Raw genomic sequence first — 15140 nt, 5'->3', positions numbered from 1 at the left:
AACTTTAAGCATCAGTTATCAGAGCACCTTACCGATCACTGCACCTGTACACAGCCCATCTGAAATTAGCCCACCCAACTACCTCATCCCTATATTGTTATTTATTTTGCTCTTTTGCACCCCAGTATCTCTATTTGCACATAATCTCTTGCACATCTAGCATTCCAGTGTTAATACTATTGTAATTATTTTGCACTATAGCCTATTTATTGCCTTACCTCCATAACTTGCTACATTTGCACACACTGTATATATATTTTCTGTTATATTTTTGACTTTATGTTTTTTACCCCATATGTAACTCTGTGTTGTTTATTGCACTGCTTTGCTTTATCTTGGCCAGGTCACAGTTGTAAATGAGAACCTGTTCTCAACTGGCTTACCTGGTTAAATAAAGGTTAAATTAAAAATAAAAATAAAATAAAAACTCCAACAGTGAGGTCAAAGTGAAGTGGGGTTGGTTTGGGTTGGGGATGTGGTAGGGACTGTGGGTGAATGGGAGGTGAGATGGATCAGAGATCCTATAGTTCTTTAGGACTCCAAAGGATTTGGTCTTCCTGCTTTATAAGAGTTGAAGTCTGAGGTCATCTGAGGTCCCATGTCCCACTTTCCCAAGGTATCATTCTCTTCTCTCTCCCTGTAAAGACAAGGCAGGAGGCCTGTAGGTGAGAACTTTATTTGTCCTACTTTTTACCATCCCTTCATCGTAGCTTAAGCATATGTGTCACGCTATGTCTTTCAGCGGCTGTATGCACTCAAGCAGATTCCCACAGTTATCTTCATTTGCCATACAAGGCTACTGTACTATTTGTTCCAGAGCAGCACTGAGGGCTTGTGTATTTGAATGAGGAAATATGATGCTCAGAAAAGTTTTCACATGTGGGACCTTGAAGAATGTTTGCCTGATACAGTATCAACATGTCTTTTTACAATGCATACAATATGCTCAAACAAGAAAGGGGGATGTGGGTTTAGATAGTTTAGACTGGAGAGTGATCAAAAGATGAAACAGACACTTACATGAGAGAATAGGAGTTTTAGTTCCATGGGGCGGAAATCCTGTGCTATTTTGTTTCTTTGATCTGGTAGTCTTCTGTAAAAGATAATAGGTGGGCTCTATCACTTGGCAGTCGACCATCTCACGCACCCAAAGGGTCCTGGAGTGTGTGTGTGTGTGCATGCGTGTGTACGTGACGGTATGCCTTTGCGTGTGTATGTGACGGTATGTGCGTGTGTGTGTGTGTGTTTGTTTGCATGTGGTGGGAGATTCCCAAGCCAGTTTTTATGAAACAGCTTACTTTAACTAAACCTCAGTTTCTAGTTTATTATTCCAGATTTATGGAAGGTGACTAGTTTATTTAGGCTTATTTGTGTTATTCCAAGGGTAAGATTTTTATCAGAATGCCTGTGTTATTGCAGTTCTGTGGAGTTTACTTATCTTGGATGTATATTTTGCACAAAACATTGTAGAGCAGAGAAAATGGAAATAACTTAATTTGTTGCCTTTGTGAGCAATGTTTCACAGTACACAATATAATTTCCCCTTAAATGTTTCATGTTGGGATGATGGCAATGTGCATTGTCTAAGTAATTTGAGTTAGTGCCAGCTCCAGCAATAAATATATTCTGACATGATCCCCCACTGAGTTTAGCCATAGACTCTACTTTAAAATACCTCTAAGCTCCACTTGTGTTATCAAACCTGTCCCAACTATTTGAATGAGTGGAGATCAGATGCACTACACTGTCCTACAATGTTGTGGAGGAATGCACCTTTCATTATAACATTTTATGTTTTGTAGTGAATCAAAAGTGAATCACTGCATAATTGTTGTGATACTTGTGGCCATCTGGTAGAGTTTTCTTTATTAACTCATTTAAACTCTGGGAAGAAAAGAGATGTCTGCCAGTGCTGTGAGAGTGAGTAAGGCACTAGTTTCTGCAGAAACAGTTTAGATAATACATCTTCAGAAGAAGGAATGTGATTGTCACTATACTGTTGAGGTCCTTGTCTGTTCAGCATTGTTGGACTCAGGAAGCTCCTTTTGAACTAGCCCCCCGTCTCCTCTCCACCTCATTCTCTCACCTACAGTTACAAAGACAATCTCCATCCTCATACTCCCAGTCTGTACAGTCCTTTTTGCTGTCTACCATCCACTTCCACAGCTCCTCCCCCTTCTGGCTGCCCATAGGCGAATCACGCATGTCCCTTCCTGGCTGACCCCTGAGCCCTGCGGTTCATCTGGTGCAGCAGGAGCAGGAAGAGGGCAGAGACGATGAGGGCCACGCCTGCCATGAGGAAGCCTGTCCCATAGTCACTCATCTTGTCTATAAAGAATCCTGGGTGAAGAAAAGATGGGACACAATTATTATCATGTCCATGCATGTATTATGGTAATCTTTCATAATTATGGGATATAAGGAATTTGTTCCCCTCACTAATGATTGCTTACTATTTCCACACACTAAGCTGTTTAAGAACACCACAGACCAACCCATATCTTGCTTTTAACCCTTCCCTTATGTTCAATTTGGCCAACACAGTTTATGTTCCGGGTCAGTTTGACCCGTACAGTAAGTACATCAAGCTCATAAATGTATGATTTTAACCTCCTAAACTGTATTTTTCAGGAGCTGAGAATGTCCTCTTTCATATGCTTTTCCCCCTGAGTTGATAGACCCAACTGTTCAATTTTCTTTGCCAAATGTTTGATTACTGTACCAAAGACATAAATCAATCAAATTATGACATTTTATGACATCTATGTCATTTTCTGCCAATGTTTTGCCAAACATCAGATCACTGTCCCTCGGCCTCTGAATACCACAGGGAAAACATACTTATATCCTTATGATCATCATGGATAGATCTTTACTGCACATAAGACCGTTAGTCTCTAGCACAAAGGTCAAGGTCAAATTGACTTGACTAAAATTGGATTCAGATTAGTGTTGCTCAGGAAAATCACACGTATAATGGTTGCAACATTCTTGTTCAGAAAGCAGCTTGTTTCTAGGACACACTTTTTTTGGTTACTACATGATTCCATATGGGTTATTTCATAGTTTTGATGCCTTTGACTGGTACTGTATATTACATGTTTTACAAGCTTGAGATCCATAGTTAGGAAAGTAGAAGGGTCATGGTGGAAAAGTAACGTAAAATATTATTTTAGTGATTTCAAACTCTGTTCCGGGTCAAATTGCCCCCGGAACATAAGGGAAGGGAAAATCAACATACAACTTAGATTTTCTGTATCTTAATGGCCTTTTAAATTAACTTGAAACAGAATTTGGAGATGTGATATTTTGATACCGTGCTAATCCAAAGAGCTTTAATTGTGTTGATAATGTTCCCTGGGCTGTAGTCTCTCTGCTAAGCCCCCCCACTCCCTCAGCAGTAGTGTTTAATGAGAGAGAGAGAGAGAGAGAGAGAGAGAGAGAGAGAGAGAGAGAGAGAGAGAGAGAGGGGAGAGGAAGGGGGGGGGAAAAAAAAAAAAAAAAAAAAAAAAAGGGGGGGGGGGGGGAGGGGGGGGGGGAAGAGAGAGAGAGAGAGAGAGAGAGCGAACTGGGTGGAACTCAACTCTGGCCGAGAAACAGTGTGCTTCCCTCTTACAAACTGCATCAGGGCCTACATTAATTTACAATGCAATTACATGGATCGTTATGTGAGAACTACATTCCTCCCATGCAGATGTCCAAAGTGAAATCCAGCCTCTCCAACTTCAACAACTCGCATTTCTCTTCTCTATTACTGACAGGAAAACTATAAACTCAGTCAATTGTCTTCTGGAATAGCTATAGCCACATGTTTTTTTATTTGGCGACCGGGCCAGAGTTTGACATAAGAGGTTTTTCCACCTGATGTAGTGTTGAATGTGCTCTGAGGCAGGACACTTTCTGGCATGCCCCGAGCTGTGTGGTGCCAAGCCAAGCCTTGATTTGACAGCCTATATTTACTGCTATTGTTTAGACCAGAGGGGCAAAATGTTACCACCTCTGTAATCAACCCCAAATGCTATGGTTATCAGAGCTTTTCTGAGGGTGGTGGGGCATGTCCATTATACTGTTGGTATTCTTCCACTAGACTGTATTGTTTGTTTTTGGACTGTGATCATACAGAGTTAACATTTAAGAATGCCTTTGCTATTTATATTTTTACCCAATGCTGTGCGTGCAGTTGTTCACAAGGTCTGTGAAACATCATTTTACATTCAGACAAAGAGCTGGAGCGGAGCGTGTGTGTTAGAAGAGGAAGTCAATGGAGAGGAAACCCATCCAAGAGAAATACATTTATCATGGGATCAATAGCCCATGAAATTAACTGTAAAGCACAATGATATATATTTGTGCACCTTCTCTGAATATAGGATCTCTGTATATGAATGATAGTAAAAGCCATAATCTACTGGAGGATGACCTTTCGAAGGAAGAGCTAAAATCCCTCAATGGTTAGCTACATGAGGTGATGTTCAGTTAAAACCAGAACATGGTTACAGTAATCACACAAGGTTCATTACTCATGGTTACATTTTCTATAAGCAAATGCCTTCTGGAATTGCACAACCAGAGACAAGGTCATAGAGAATACCCTTGAGCTAATGACAGACAAGCTCACCTGCGATGGGTGGCCCCAGGAGGCCGCCGCTGCTGCGGATGAGCATGAAGAAGCCGAGGGCGCTCCCCAGCCGCTGCACGCCTACCACCTCAGCCAGCACGGTGATGTGGATGGAGACGGTGGCCCCGAACACCAGGCCATAGGCTGCACTGAAGGCAGCCAGCGCTGGGAAGGAGGAGGCCAAGGGACACAGCAGCAGCACTATACCCAGCAGGATCACAGTGGCAGTCAGCTGTTGCACCATCTCCACCAGATGCAGGTTGGCCACCCAGCCGAAGAACACCCGGCCCGTCAGGTCCAGAGCTGCTGAGATGGACATGAGGGCAGCCGCCTGGTACTCCTCCACTCCCTGGCTCCGGGCATAGGGCACAAGGAAGAGGGCCGGGGCAAAAAAGCCCAGAGCAGCAAACACCCCGAACATGGAGTAGACCATGAAGCGGGGGTTGGTGATGAGTGTGTAGTCCACGTAGTGCAGGACTTTGCTCCGTAGCGCATCCTTTCTGGCCTTCTGGGCTTGGGCCTTCCCTGTACCCTCCACTGTCCCCTCAGAGCTGGATTTAGTCTGGGGCAAGGCATCCAACGTCAAGTCCCCTTCCTCCTCTCTGACCTCCTTGGGAGGCAGCTTAGTGGGGGTGTTCAGGGGGCGCAGTAACATCCCACAAACACACAGGTTGAGCTGCAGGCCCCCCATCACCAGCATGGCCCCCCTCCAGGAGTAGTGGTCAACCAGCAGCTGGAACAGGGGTGTCAACAGGAAGGTGATGATGCACTCTCCAGCACTGGCGAGGGCGTTGGCCATGGGCCTCCTCTTCTCAAAATACCAGCCCACCATGGTCACTGTGGGGGTCCAGGTCAGGGCATAGCCAAAACCTACAGGGCAAGTAAAGACCACAGCACTGTCTGTGTGACTGGAGAAATAAGTAATTTAAGGAAAGATTGGGATGCAAACTCTTCGGTTTTCAGCGATATTCTGGATGTCGATTAAGGTAGCCCCCTGCACCTCTCTGATTCAGAGGGGTTGGGGGGTTGCTTATTAGAAACATAGTTAAATTGCACTAATTTATCATAAATCATGAACAGAATGCATCAGTGAAATGTTGACTGCAAAGTAGGCCTACCTGGCAGAATGATATCATGATGATTTGTATCATCGGGTGGGGATTTGTTTTGCAAACTCTTCCCATCACATGAAACACCGCTACAAGAACCGCTACAGACCGCTAGCGCTAGCCAAACAATGGTCTCTAGCTGGTGCACAATTGAATTAAAGGACAACTACACACTCACCCCCCAAAAAAATCAGATTTTCCCCAGACCTCAAAAATGGTCTCCTGATGTGGTTTTATCATTCTTGTGGACTTATAATATCCAATTTGGTAGTTTTTTTTATTTTAAAAAGTGTGTTTTTGAGAGTGAACACCAGAAAAAAATTGGGAACAATCCCAAACCTAGAAAAACGAAACAGAGAAAATGTAATTTGGCAATAAAATAAAATTAATAATGATAATTATAATGCCCTGTCTGGGGAGACTGAGATTAACATGACCTGTCATGATAAACCTTAAGCGCAGACCAAAGAGCCCAACTCCCCCTGCCCTAGGACACTATGTTCTCTATCTATTGTGGTTTGGAAAGTAAGGAGTATTGAGATTAATTAAATGCGTATTATCTACTTGTTATTCAAAAAAAAAAAAAAAGGTGCTAGAAAATGTGGTCACTTTTTGGGTCCTAACCAATTTGCAAACCTGATCTATGTGTGTTTGTATCTATACTGTCAGACCACTTACCGGTTAGGAGTCCTACAGTGATGTAAAGTTGAACCAGGTTTTGGGCGTAAGCCCCAGCCACCATCCCCCGCGCTGCTCAGTAGACCCCCTATCATCACCACGGCCCGGTGGCTGTAGCGAGCACTCAGAGCAGACGCCATGGGGGCTGAACAGGGAAACACAGGAGAGACAGCCAGACTAAGTATAAAAACTTTGTGAAAGACAAATGCAGCCAAGAGTTCCAAGCTGATGTGAAGTTTACAGTGCTGATTACATTTCCATATTCTATTGTAATCCTGTGAATCTCCACTCTCATCTGACTGCAACTAGTTCAATTAATTGATCTGTTTCTCATCAACACATCTTTCGTGCTCTTCATGTACACTGCTTTTCTCTTATAGATTTGTTTTCTTGTGGTTTTTACTCTTTGGCTGAGGTGGCATCAATTACACACTCCGAAGCTCAGGTCAAAAATGAGAGTGGTGAGCTTCAGCAAAACATAATTGGGCTTCTAGGGTGGGGGTCTGGCGACTAGGGTAGGGGGTGGGTTTTGCTTTCACTTCAAATTTCATGCACAAGATTGCTTTTTAATATATCACTTAACAACACTATAGCTAGCAAGATGGAATGTTAATGGCATTAATGGCCATAATAAACAAGCGGCCTGCTTAGATTACTTTCGTAGACATAACAATGTTATATTTATTCAAGAGTTCCACCTAAAATAATCTGATGCCCAAAGATTTGCAAACAGGCATTATGTTGCAGTGTCATCCTCTGTAGATTCCAAAACTCGTGGCTCCCTTGTTGTCATGAGACATAGTTTAACACTGGCTGTTCTGGAAAGATATGGTAGTGCTGACGGTAGGATATCATATATCTTATATCAAAACTGTAATCTCAGGTAGGAAAATGGCTTTTATATCAGTATATGCTCCAACCGACATTTTTGAAAATCTAATATTACAGATTTTCTCTGATCATAGGTGCTGATATGAATGCAGTTTTATTAACTTTGACCACCAATCTAATACAGGTCTCTCATTCTCGTTGGCGCCAAAAGTTAAAAAAGTGTTGATAGGGGACAGAATGCGGTCGGACCATCATATAATTGGCATATACATTACTCTTACTGAATTTCCATGTGGGCGAGGATATTGGAAATTTAATCAAAGCCTATTGGATGATAATTTATTTTTAACTAGGACAAAGGAATTTATAACTGACTTTTTCCGACATAACATAGCAAATCCCCTTATTGTATGGGACACCTTTAAATGTGCCTTTAGAGGCCATGCAATTCAGTACTCATCTCGAAAACAAAAGCAATTTAGGTCAAAAGAGTTTATACTAACAAAGGAAATAGAAAGTCTAACAGAACAGATAGATGGCAATAAAAACTGTAACATAGAGGCTCAGAATAAATTAGAGGAAAAACTAAAAGAAATGGAGAAACTAATTCAAGAAATATCAAGTGTAATATATTATAAAAATAAAGCAAACTGGATGGAATATGGGGAAAAATGCACCAAATTCTTTTTTAATCTTCAACATAGGAATGCTACCAAAAATAATTGAATGAAATTGGTTACAATTGACGGAGTAACCCATGATTCACCAAATTATATTTTGAAGGAAGAAACAAGGTACTTTAAGCATATGTTTTCGTTTCAGTCGCCTCCATCTCCTCTAACTGAAGCTAATTGTAGAGATTTTTTTCTATTGATAATGTAAAATTAACAACCAAACAGAAAGACTCATGTGAAGGTGAAATTACAGAGGAGGAACTTCTGGATGCAATTAAAGACTTTAAGTCTGGGAAAACTCCAGGGTTGGATGGCATACCAGTCGAAGTATACCATTCTAGCAAAATGTATAGCGCATAGAATTAAAAAGGTATTGTCGGATATTATTCATTCTAATCAGACAGGTTTTTTACATGGCAGATACATTGGAGATAATATAAGGCAAGTCTTGGAAACAATAGAACATTATGGAAAATCGGAGAAACCAGGCCTGCTTTTCATAGCAGACTTCGAAAAGGCATTTGATAAAGTACGACTGGGGTTTATATATAAATGCCTGGAGCATTTCAATTTTGGTGAATCTCTTATAAAATGGGTCAAAATCATGTATAGTAACCCTAGGTGTAAAATAGTAAATAATGGCTATTTCTCCGAAAGTTTTAAACTGTCAAGAGGAGTGAAATAAGGTTGTCCACTATCGGCATATCTATTTATTGTGGCCATCGAGATGTTAGCTATTAAAATCAGATCCAACAATAATATCAGGAGATTAGAAATCCAGGGCTTAAAAACAAAGGTGTCATTGTACGGTGATGATTCATGTTTTCTTTTAAATCCACAACTAGAATCACTCCACAGCCTCATAGAGGATCTAGATATATTTTCTAACCTCTCTGGATTACAACCAAATTATGACAAATGTACTATATTACGTATTGGAAAAATAAAAAATAAAAAATTTACATTGCCATGTAGTTTACCAATAAAATGGTCTGATGGTGATGTGGATATACTCGGAATACATATCCCAAAGGAAATAAATGATCTCACTTCAATAAATTATAATAGAAAGTTAGCAAAAATAGATAAGATCTTGCTACCATGGAAAGGTGGGTGCCTGTCAATTTGTGGAAAAATCACCCTGATTAACTCTTTAGTATTATCCCAGTTTACCTATTTGCTTATGATCTTGCCTGCGCCTAGCGAACAGTTTTTGAAATTATATGGAAAAGAAATATTCAATTTTATTTGGAATGGCAAGCCAGACAAAATTAAATGGGCCTATTTATATAATGAATATGAATTCGGAGGACAGAAATTATTAAATATTAAAGTATTAGACCTATCACTAAAAGCTTCAGTCATACAAAAGTTATACTTAAATCCGAACTGGTTCTCTAGCAAATTAGTAAGATTGTCACACCCAATGTTCAAGAATGGCCTTTTTCCCTTTATTCAGATTACAACCATTCACTTTCAGTTATTTGAAAAGGAAATCATCTCCCAGATAGCACTATTTCTAAAACAAGCCATAGAAAGTTGGTTGCAATTTAAATTTAATCCTCCAGAAACGACAGAACAAATAATGCAACAAATATTGTGGTTAAACTCAAATATAGTAATTGACAAAAAACTATTTTTTTGACAAAATGTTAAAAAAAGGTATAATCTTTGTAAATAATATCATCGGTAGGACTGGTGGAGTTATGTCGCACATGCAGCTAACAAAATCATATGGAAATGTCTGCTCTACCCAAAATTACAACCAAATAATTGCAGCGTTAAGAGATAGATGGGAGGTGTTGAATGGAATGGAAGGATGGGACTAATAACAACTAACAACAAACAATAACAAGATAACTAATAATGTAGGCACGCTGTGTCCATAATAAGTGAATGGGTTGTAGGTTGGGGAGCTTTTGTGAAGGAGCACAGTTAGAAAGATATGGCATATAGAAGCAAACCGGATGGACATCATGAAAATGATCGGAGAGGTTGAGAGTAGAAGAAGTTCAGGAGAAAGAACAAACAAAATGTAATTACTGTAAAATTGACTGTGTCCATAAAATGTAGATAGTGGGTATGGGCTGGAAGTAGAGGCCTAGGCGTTGTTGTTCACTAGTTTACTCCAAGTGGGGAAAGGGTGGCGGGGTTGGAAAGTAATAAAGGGGAATATATATATTTTAAAAAAGGATATGTATGTGTATGTATGTAACTGTTACAGACCCATATCCATCCTGCCCTGCCTTTCAAAAGTTTTTGAAAGCCAAGTCAACAAACAGATCACCGACCATTTCGAATCCCACCGTACCTTCTCCGCTATGCAATCCGGTTTCCGAGCTGGTCATGGGTGCACTTCAGCCACGCTCAAGGTCCTAAACGATATTATAACCGCGATCGATAATAGACAGTACTGTGCAGCCGTTTTTCATTGACCTGGCCAAGGCTTTCGACTCTGTCTACCACCGCATTCTTATTGGCAGACAAAATAGCCTTGGTTTCTCAAATGACTGCCTCGCCTGGTTCACCAACTACTTCTCAGATAGAGTTCAATGTGTCAAATCGGAGGGCCTGTTGTCTGGACCTATGGCAGTCTCTATGGGGGTGCCACAGGGTTCAATTCTTGGGCCGACTCTTTTCTCTGTGTATATCAATGACGTCGCTCTTGCTGCTGGTGACTCTCAGATCCACCTCTCCGCAGACGACACCATTTTGTATACATCTGGCCCTTCATTGGACACTGTGTTAACAAACCTCCAAACGAGCTTCAATGCCATACAACACTCCTTCAGTAGCCTCCAACTGCTCTTAAACACTAGTAAAACTAAATGCATGCTCTTCAACCGAACGCTGCTTGCACCCGCCCACCCGACTAGAATCACTACTCTCGACGGGTCTGACCTAGAGTATGTGGACAACTACAAATATCTAGGTGTCTGGTTAGACTGTAAACTCTCCTTCCAGACTCACATTAATCCAAAGTTAAATCTAGAATCGGTTTCCTATTTCGCAACAAAGCCTCCTTCACTCATGCTGCCAAACATGCCCTCGTAAAACTGACTATCCTACCGATCCTTGACTTCGCGATGTCATTTACAAAATAGCCTCCAACACTCTACTCAGCAAATTGGATGTAGTCTATCACAGTGCCATCCGTTTTGTCTCCAAAGCCCCATATACTACCCACCACTGTGACCTGTACGCTCTTGTTGGCTGGTCCTCACTACATATTCGTCGCCAAACCCACTGGCTCCAGGCCATCTATAAATCACTGCTAGGCAAATCCCGCCTTATCTTAGCTCATTGGTCACCATAGCAACACCCACCCGTAGTCTGCGCTCCAGCAGGTATATCTCACTGGTCATCCCCAAAGCCAACACCTCCTTTGGCCGCCATTCCTTCCAGCTCTCTGCTGCCAATGACTGGAACAAATTGCAAAAATCTCTGAAGCTGGAGACACTTATCTCCCTCACTAACTTTAAGCATCAGTTGTCAGAGCACCTTACCGATCACTGCACCTGTACACAGCCCATCTGAAATTAGCCTGCCCAACTACCTCATCCCTATATTGTTATTTATTTTGCTCATTTGTACCCCAGTATCTCTATTTGCACATCATCTCTTGCACATCTATCATTCCAGTGTTAATACTAATTGTAATTATTTTGCATTATAGCCTATTTATTGCCTTACATCCATAACTTGCTACATTTGCACACACTGTATATATATGTATTTCTGTTGTATTTTTGACTTTGTTTTGTTTTACCCCATATATAACTCTGTGTTGTTGTTTTTATCGCACTGCTTTGCTTTATCTTGGCCAGGTCGCAGTTGTAAATGAGAACTTGTTCTCAACTGGTTTACCTGGTTAAATAAAGGTGAAATAAAAATAAATAAAAAATGTATGTATGTATGTATGTATGTGTGTGTGTGTGTATGTGTGTATATATATAATAAATTGACGACGGACTCGCTCAAGCTGTCGGGACTAACCCACAACGTTAGACACGGACACGAACGATCTGCTTGGCGTGTTGACACACTGGTGGTTTGTTGTGGCCGAGTATTGGTGCTAAACCGTGTTGTTGGAGTCCGGCATGCTAGCTGGCTGTGGCGTCTTATCACTAGGTGCCCTGGACGATTTTCACGGAAGAATACTGTACCAAGTTAGCTAGCTGAATAAAATAAGTTAGTCTATTCCTAGAAAACATTGAACCGCTGTAGTTTACAACAATTATAGTTTCTGAGGTGGAAGTTGGGAGAGTTATATTTGGGTGTTGTGGTGAGGGAGGCCCCGCTCTCTCCTTTCCCAGATGTTTCATTTCATTCCGATCTCCTTTGCATTATTGTAGCCATTTTCTGCAGCCTGTCAACTATGCCTCTGTCTATCCCTGTTCTCTCCTCTCCGCACAGGCTATACAAACGCCTCACACCGCGTGGCTGCTGCCTCTCTAACCTGGTGGTCCCTGCACGCACCACCCACGTGGAGTTCCAGGTCTCAGGCAGCCTCTGGAACTGCCGTTCTGCTGCCAACAAGGCAGAGTTCATCTCAGCCTATGCTACCCTCCAGTCCCTCGACTTCTTGGCGCTGACGGAAACATGGATTACCACTGAAAACACTGCTACTCCTACTGCTCTCTCCTCGTCTGACCATGTGTTCTCGACCAGCATCTCCTCGTCTGACCAGCATCTGGTTAGCGGGGTGGTGGCACAGGAATCCTCATCTCTCCCAAGTGGACATTCTCTATTTTTCCCCTGACCCATCTGTCTATCTCCTCATTTGAATTCCATGCTGTCACAGTCACTAGCCCATTTAAGCTTAATATCCTTGTTATTTATCGCCCTCCAGGTTCCCTTGGAGAGTTCATCAATGAGCTTGACGCCTTGATAAGTTCCTTTCCTGAGGATGGCTCACCCCTCACAGTTCTGGGGGACTTCAACCTCCCTACGTCTACCTTTGACTCATTTCTCTCTGCCTCCTTCTTTCCACTCCTCTCCTCTTTTGACCTCACCCTCTCACCGTCCCCCTACTCACAAGGCAGGCAATACGCTTGACCTCATCTTTACTAGATGCTGTTCTTCTACTAATCTCACTGCAACTCCCCTCCATGTCTCCGACCACTACTTTTGTATCCTTTTTCTCTCTCGCTCTCCTCCAACACTACTCACTCTGCCCCTACTCAGATGGTAATGCGCCGTCGCAACCTTCGCTCTCTCTCTCTCTGCTACTCTCTCCTCTTCCATCCTATCATCTCTTCCCTCTGCTCAATCCTTCTCCCTCCAATCTCCTGATTCTGCCTCCTCAACCCTCCTCTCCTCCCTTTCTGCATCCTTTGACTCTCTATGTCCCCTATCCTCCCGGCCGGCTCGGTCCTCCCCTCCAGCTCCGTGGCTTGATGACTCATTGCGAGCTCACAGAACAGGGCTCCGGGCAGCCGAGCGGAAATGGAGGAAAACTAGACTCCCTGCGGACCTGGCATCTTTTCACTCCCTCCTCTACCTTTTCTTCATCTGTTTCTGCTGCTAAGGCCACTTTCTACCATTCTAAATTCCAAGCATCTGCCTCTAACCCTAGGAAGCTCTTTGCCACCTTCTCCTCCCTGCTGAATCCTCCTCCCCCCCTCTCTGTGGATGACTTCGTCAACCATTTTGAAAAGAAGGTTGACGACATCCGATCCTCGTTTGTTAAGTCAAATGACACTGCTGGTCCTGCTCACACTGCCCTACCCTATGCTTTGACTTCTTTCTCCCCTCTCTCTCCAGATAAAATCTTGCGACTTGTGACGGCCGGCCGCCCCAACAACCGCCCGCTTGACCCTATCCCCTCCTCTCTTCTCCAGACCATCTCCGGTGACCTTCTCCCTTACCTCACCTCGCTGATCAACTCATCCTTGACCGCTGGCTATGTCCCTTCCGTCTTCAAGAGAGCGAGAGTTGCACCCCTTCTCAAAAAACCAACACTCGATCCCTCTGATGTCAACAACTACAGACCAGTATCCCTTCTTTCTTTTCTCTCCAAAACTATTGAGCGTGCCGTCTTTAGCCAACTCTCTTGCTATCTCTCTCAGAATGACCTTCTTGATCCAAACCAGTCAGGTTTCAAGACTGGTCATTCAACTGAGACTGCTCTTCTCTCGTGTCACGGAGGCTCTCCACACTGCTAAAGCTAACTCTCTCTCCTCTGCTCTTGTCCTTCTAGACCTGTCTGCTGCCTTTGATACTGTGAACCATCAGATCCTCCTCTCCACCCTCTCCGAGCTGGGGATCTCCGGCGCGGCTCACTCTTGGATTGCGTCCTACCTGACCGGTCGCTCCTACCAAGTGGCGTGGCGAGAAGCTGTCTCCGCACCACGTGCTCTCACCACTGGTGTCCCCCAGGGCTCAGTTCTAGGCCCTCTCCTATTTTCGCTATACACCAAGTCACTTGGCTCTGTCATATCCTCACATGGCCTCTCCTATCATTGCTACGCAGACGACACACAACTAATTTTCTCCTTTCCCCCTTCTGATAACCAGGTGGCGAATCGCATCTCTGCATGTCTGGCAGACATATCAGTATGGATGACGGATCACCACCTCAAGCTGAACCTTGGCAAGACGGAGCTGCTCTTCCTCCCGGGGAAGGACTGCCCGTTCCATGATCTCGCCATCACGGTTGACAACTCCGTTGTGTCCTCCTCCCAGAGTGCGAAGAGCCTTGGCGTGACCTTGAACAACACCCTGTCATTCTCCGCTAACATCAAGGCGGTGACCCGATCCTGTAGGTTCATGCTCTACAACATTCGGAGAGTACGACCCTGCCTTACACAGGAAGCGGCACAGGTCCTAATCCAGGTACTTGTCATCTCCCGTCTGGATTACTGCAACTCGCTGTTGGCTGGGCTCCCTGCCTGTGCCATTAAACCCCTACAACTCATCCAGAATGCCGCAGCCCGTCTGGTGTTCAAACTTCCCAAGTTCTCTCACGTCACCCCGCTCCTCCGCACACTCCACTGGCTTCCAGTTGAAGCTCGCATCTGCTACAAGACCATGGTGCTTGCCTACGGAGCTGTGAGGGGAACGGCACCTCCGTACCTTCAGGCTCTGATCAGTCCCTACACCCAAACGAGGGCATTGTGTTCATCCACCTCTGGCCTGCTGGCTCCCCTACCTCTGCGGAAGCACAGTTCCCGCTCAGCCCAGTCAAAACTGTTCACTGCTCTGGCACCCCAATGGTGGAACAAGCTC

At 43.5% G+C, this 15140-nt stretch overlaps 1 protein-coding gene across 1 annotated transcript in view; it reads right to left on the bottom strand.

Annotated features, from left to right (window-relative positions):
• Positions 1–1213: 1213 nt before the first annotated feature.
• LOC121531326 (monocarboxylate transporter 2) overlaps positions 1214–15140 on the bottom strand; it is a 36602-nt gene continuing 22675 nt past the window's right edge. The window contains 4 exon segments of the mRNA XM_041836556.2: positions 1214–2340; positions 4619–5488; positions 6406–6472; positions 6474–6550. Of these exon segments, the coding sequence (XP_041692490.1) occupies positions 2198–2340; positions 4619–5488; positions 6406–6472; positions 6474–6550 (1157 nt within the window). The 3' untranslated portion in view covers positions 1214–2197.

The sequence above is a fragment of the Coregonus clupeaformis genome, unplaced genomic scaffold (assembly GCF_020615455.1).
Source record: "Coregonus clupeaformis isolate EN_2021a unplaced genomic scaffold, ASM2061545v1 scaf1390, whole genome shotgun sequence".
Taxonomy (NCBI): domain Eukaryota; kingdom Metazoa; phylum Chordata; class Actinopteri; order Salmoniformes; family Salmonidae; genus Coregonus; species Coregonus clupeaformis.
The sequence above is the reverse complement of the archived record's forward strand: the minus strand, read 5'-3'. Positions and strand labels throughout refer to the sequence as shown.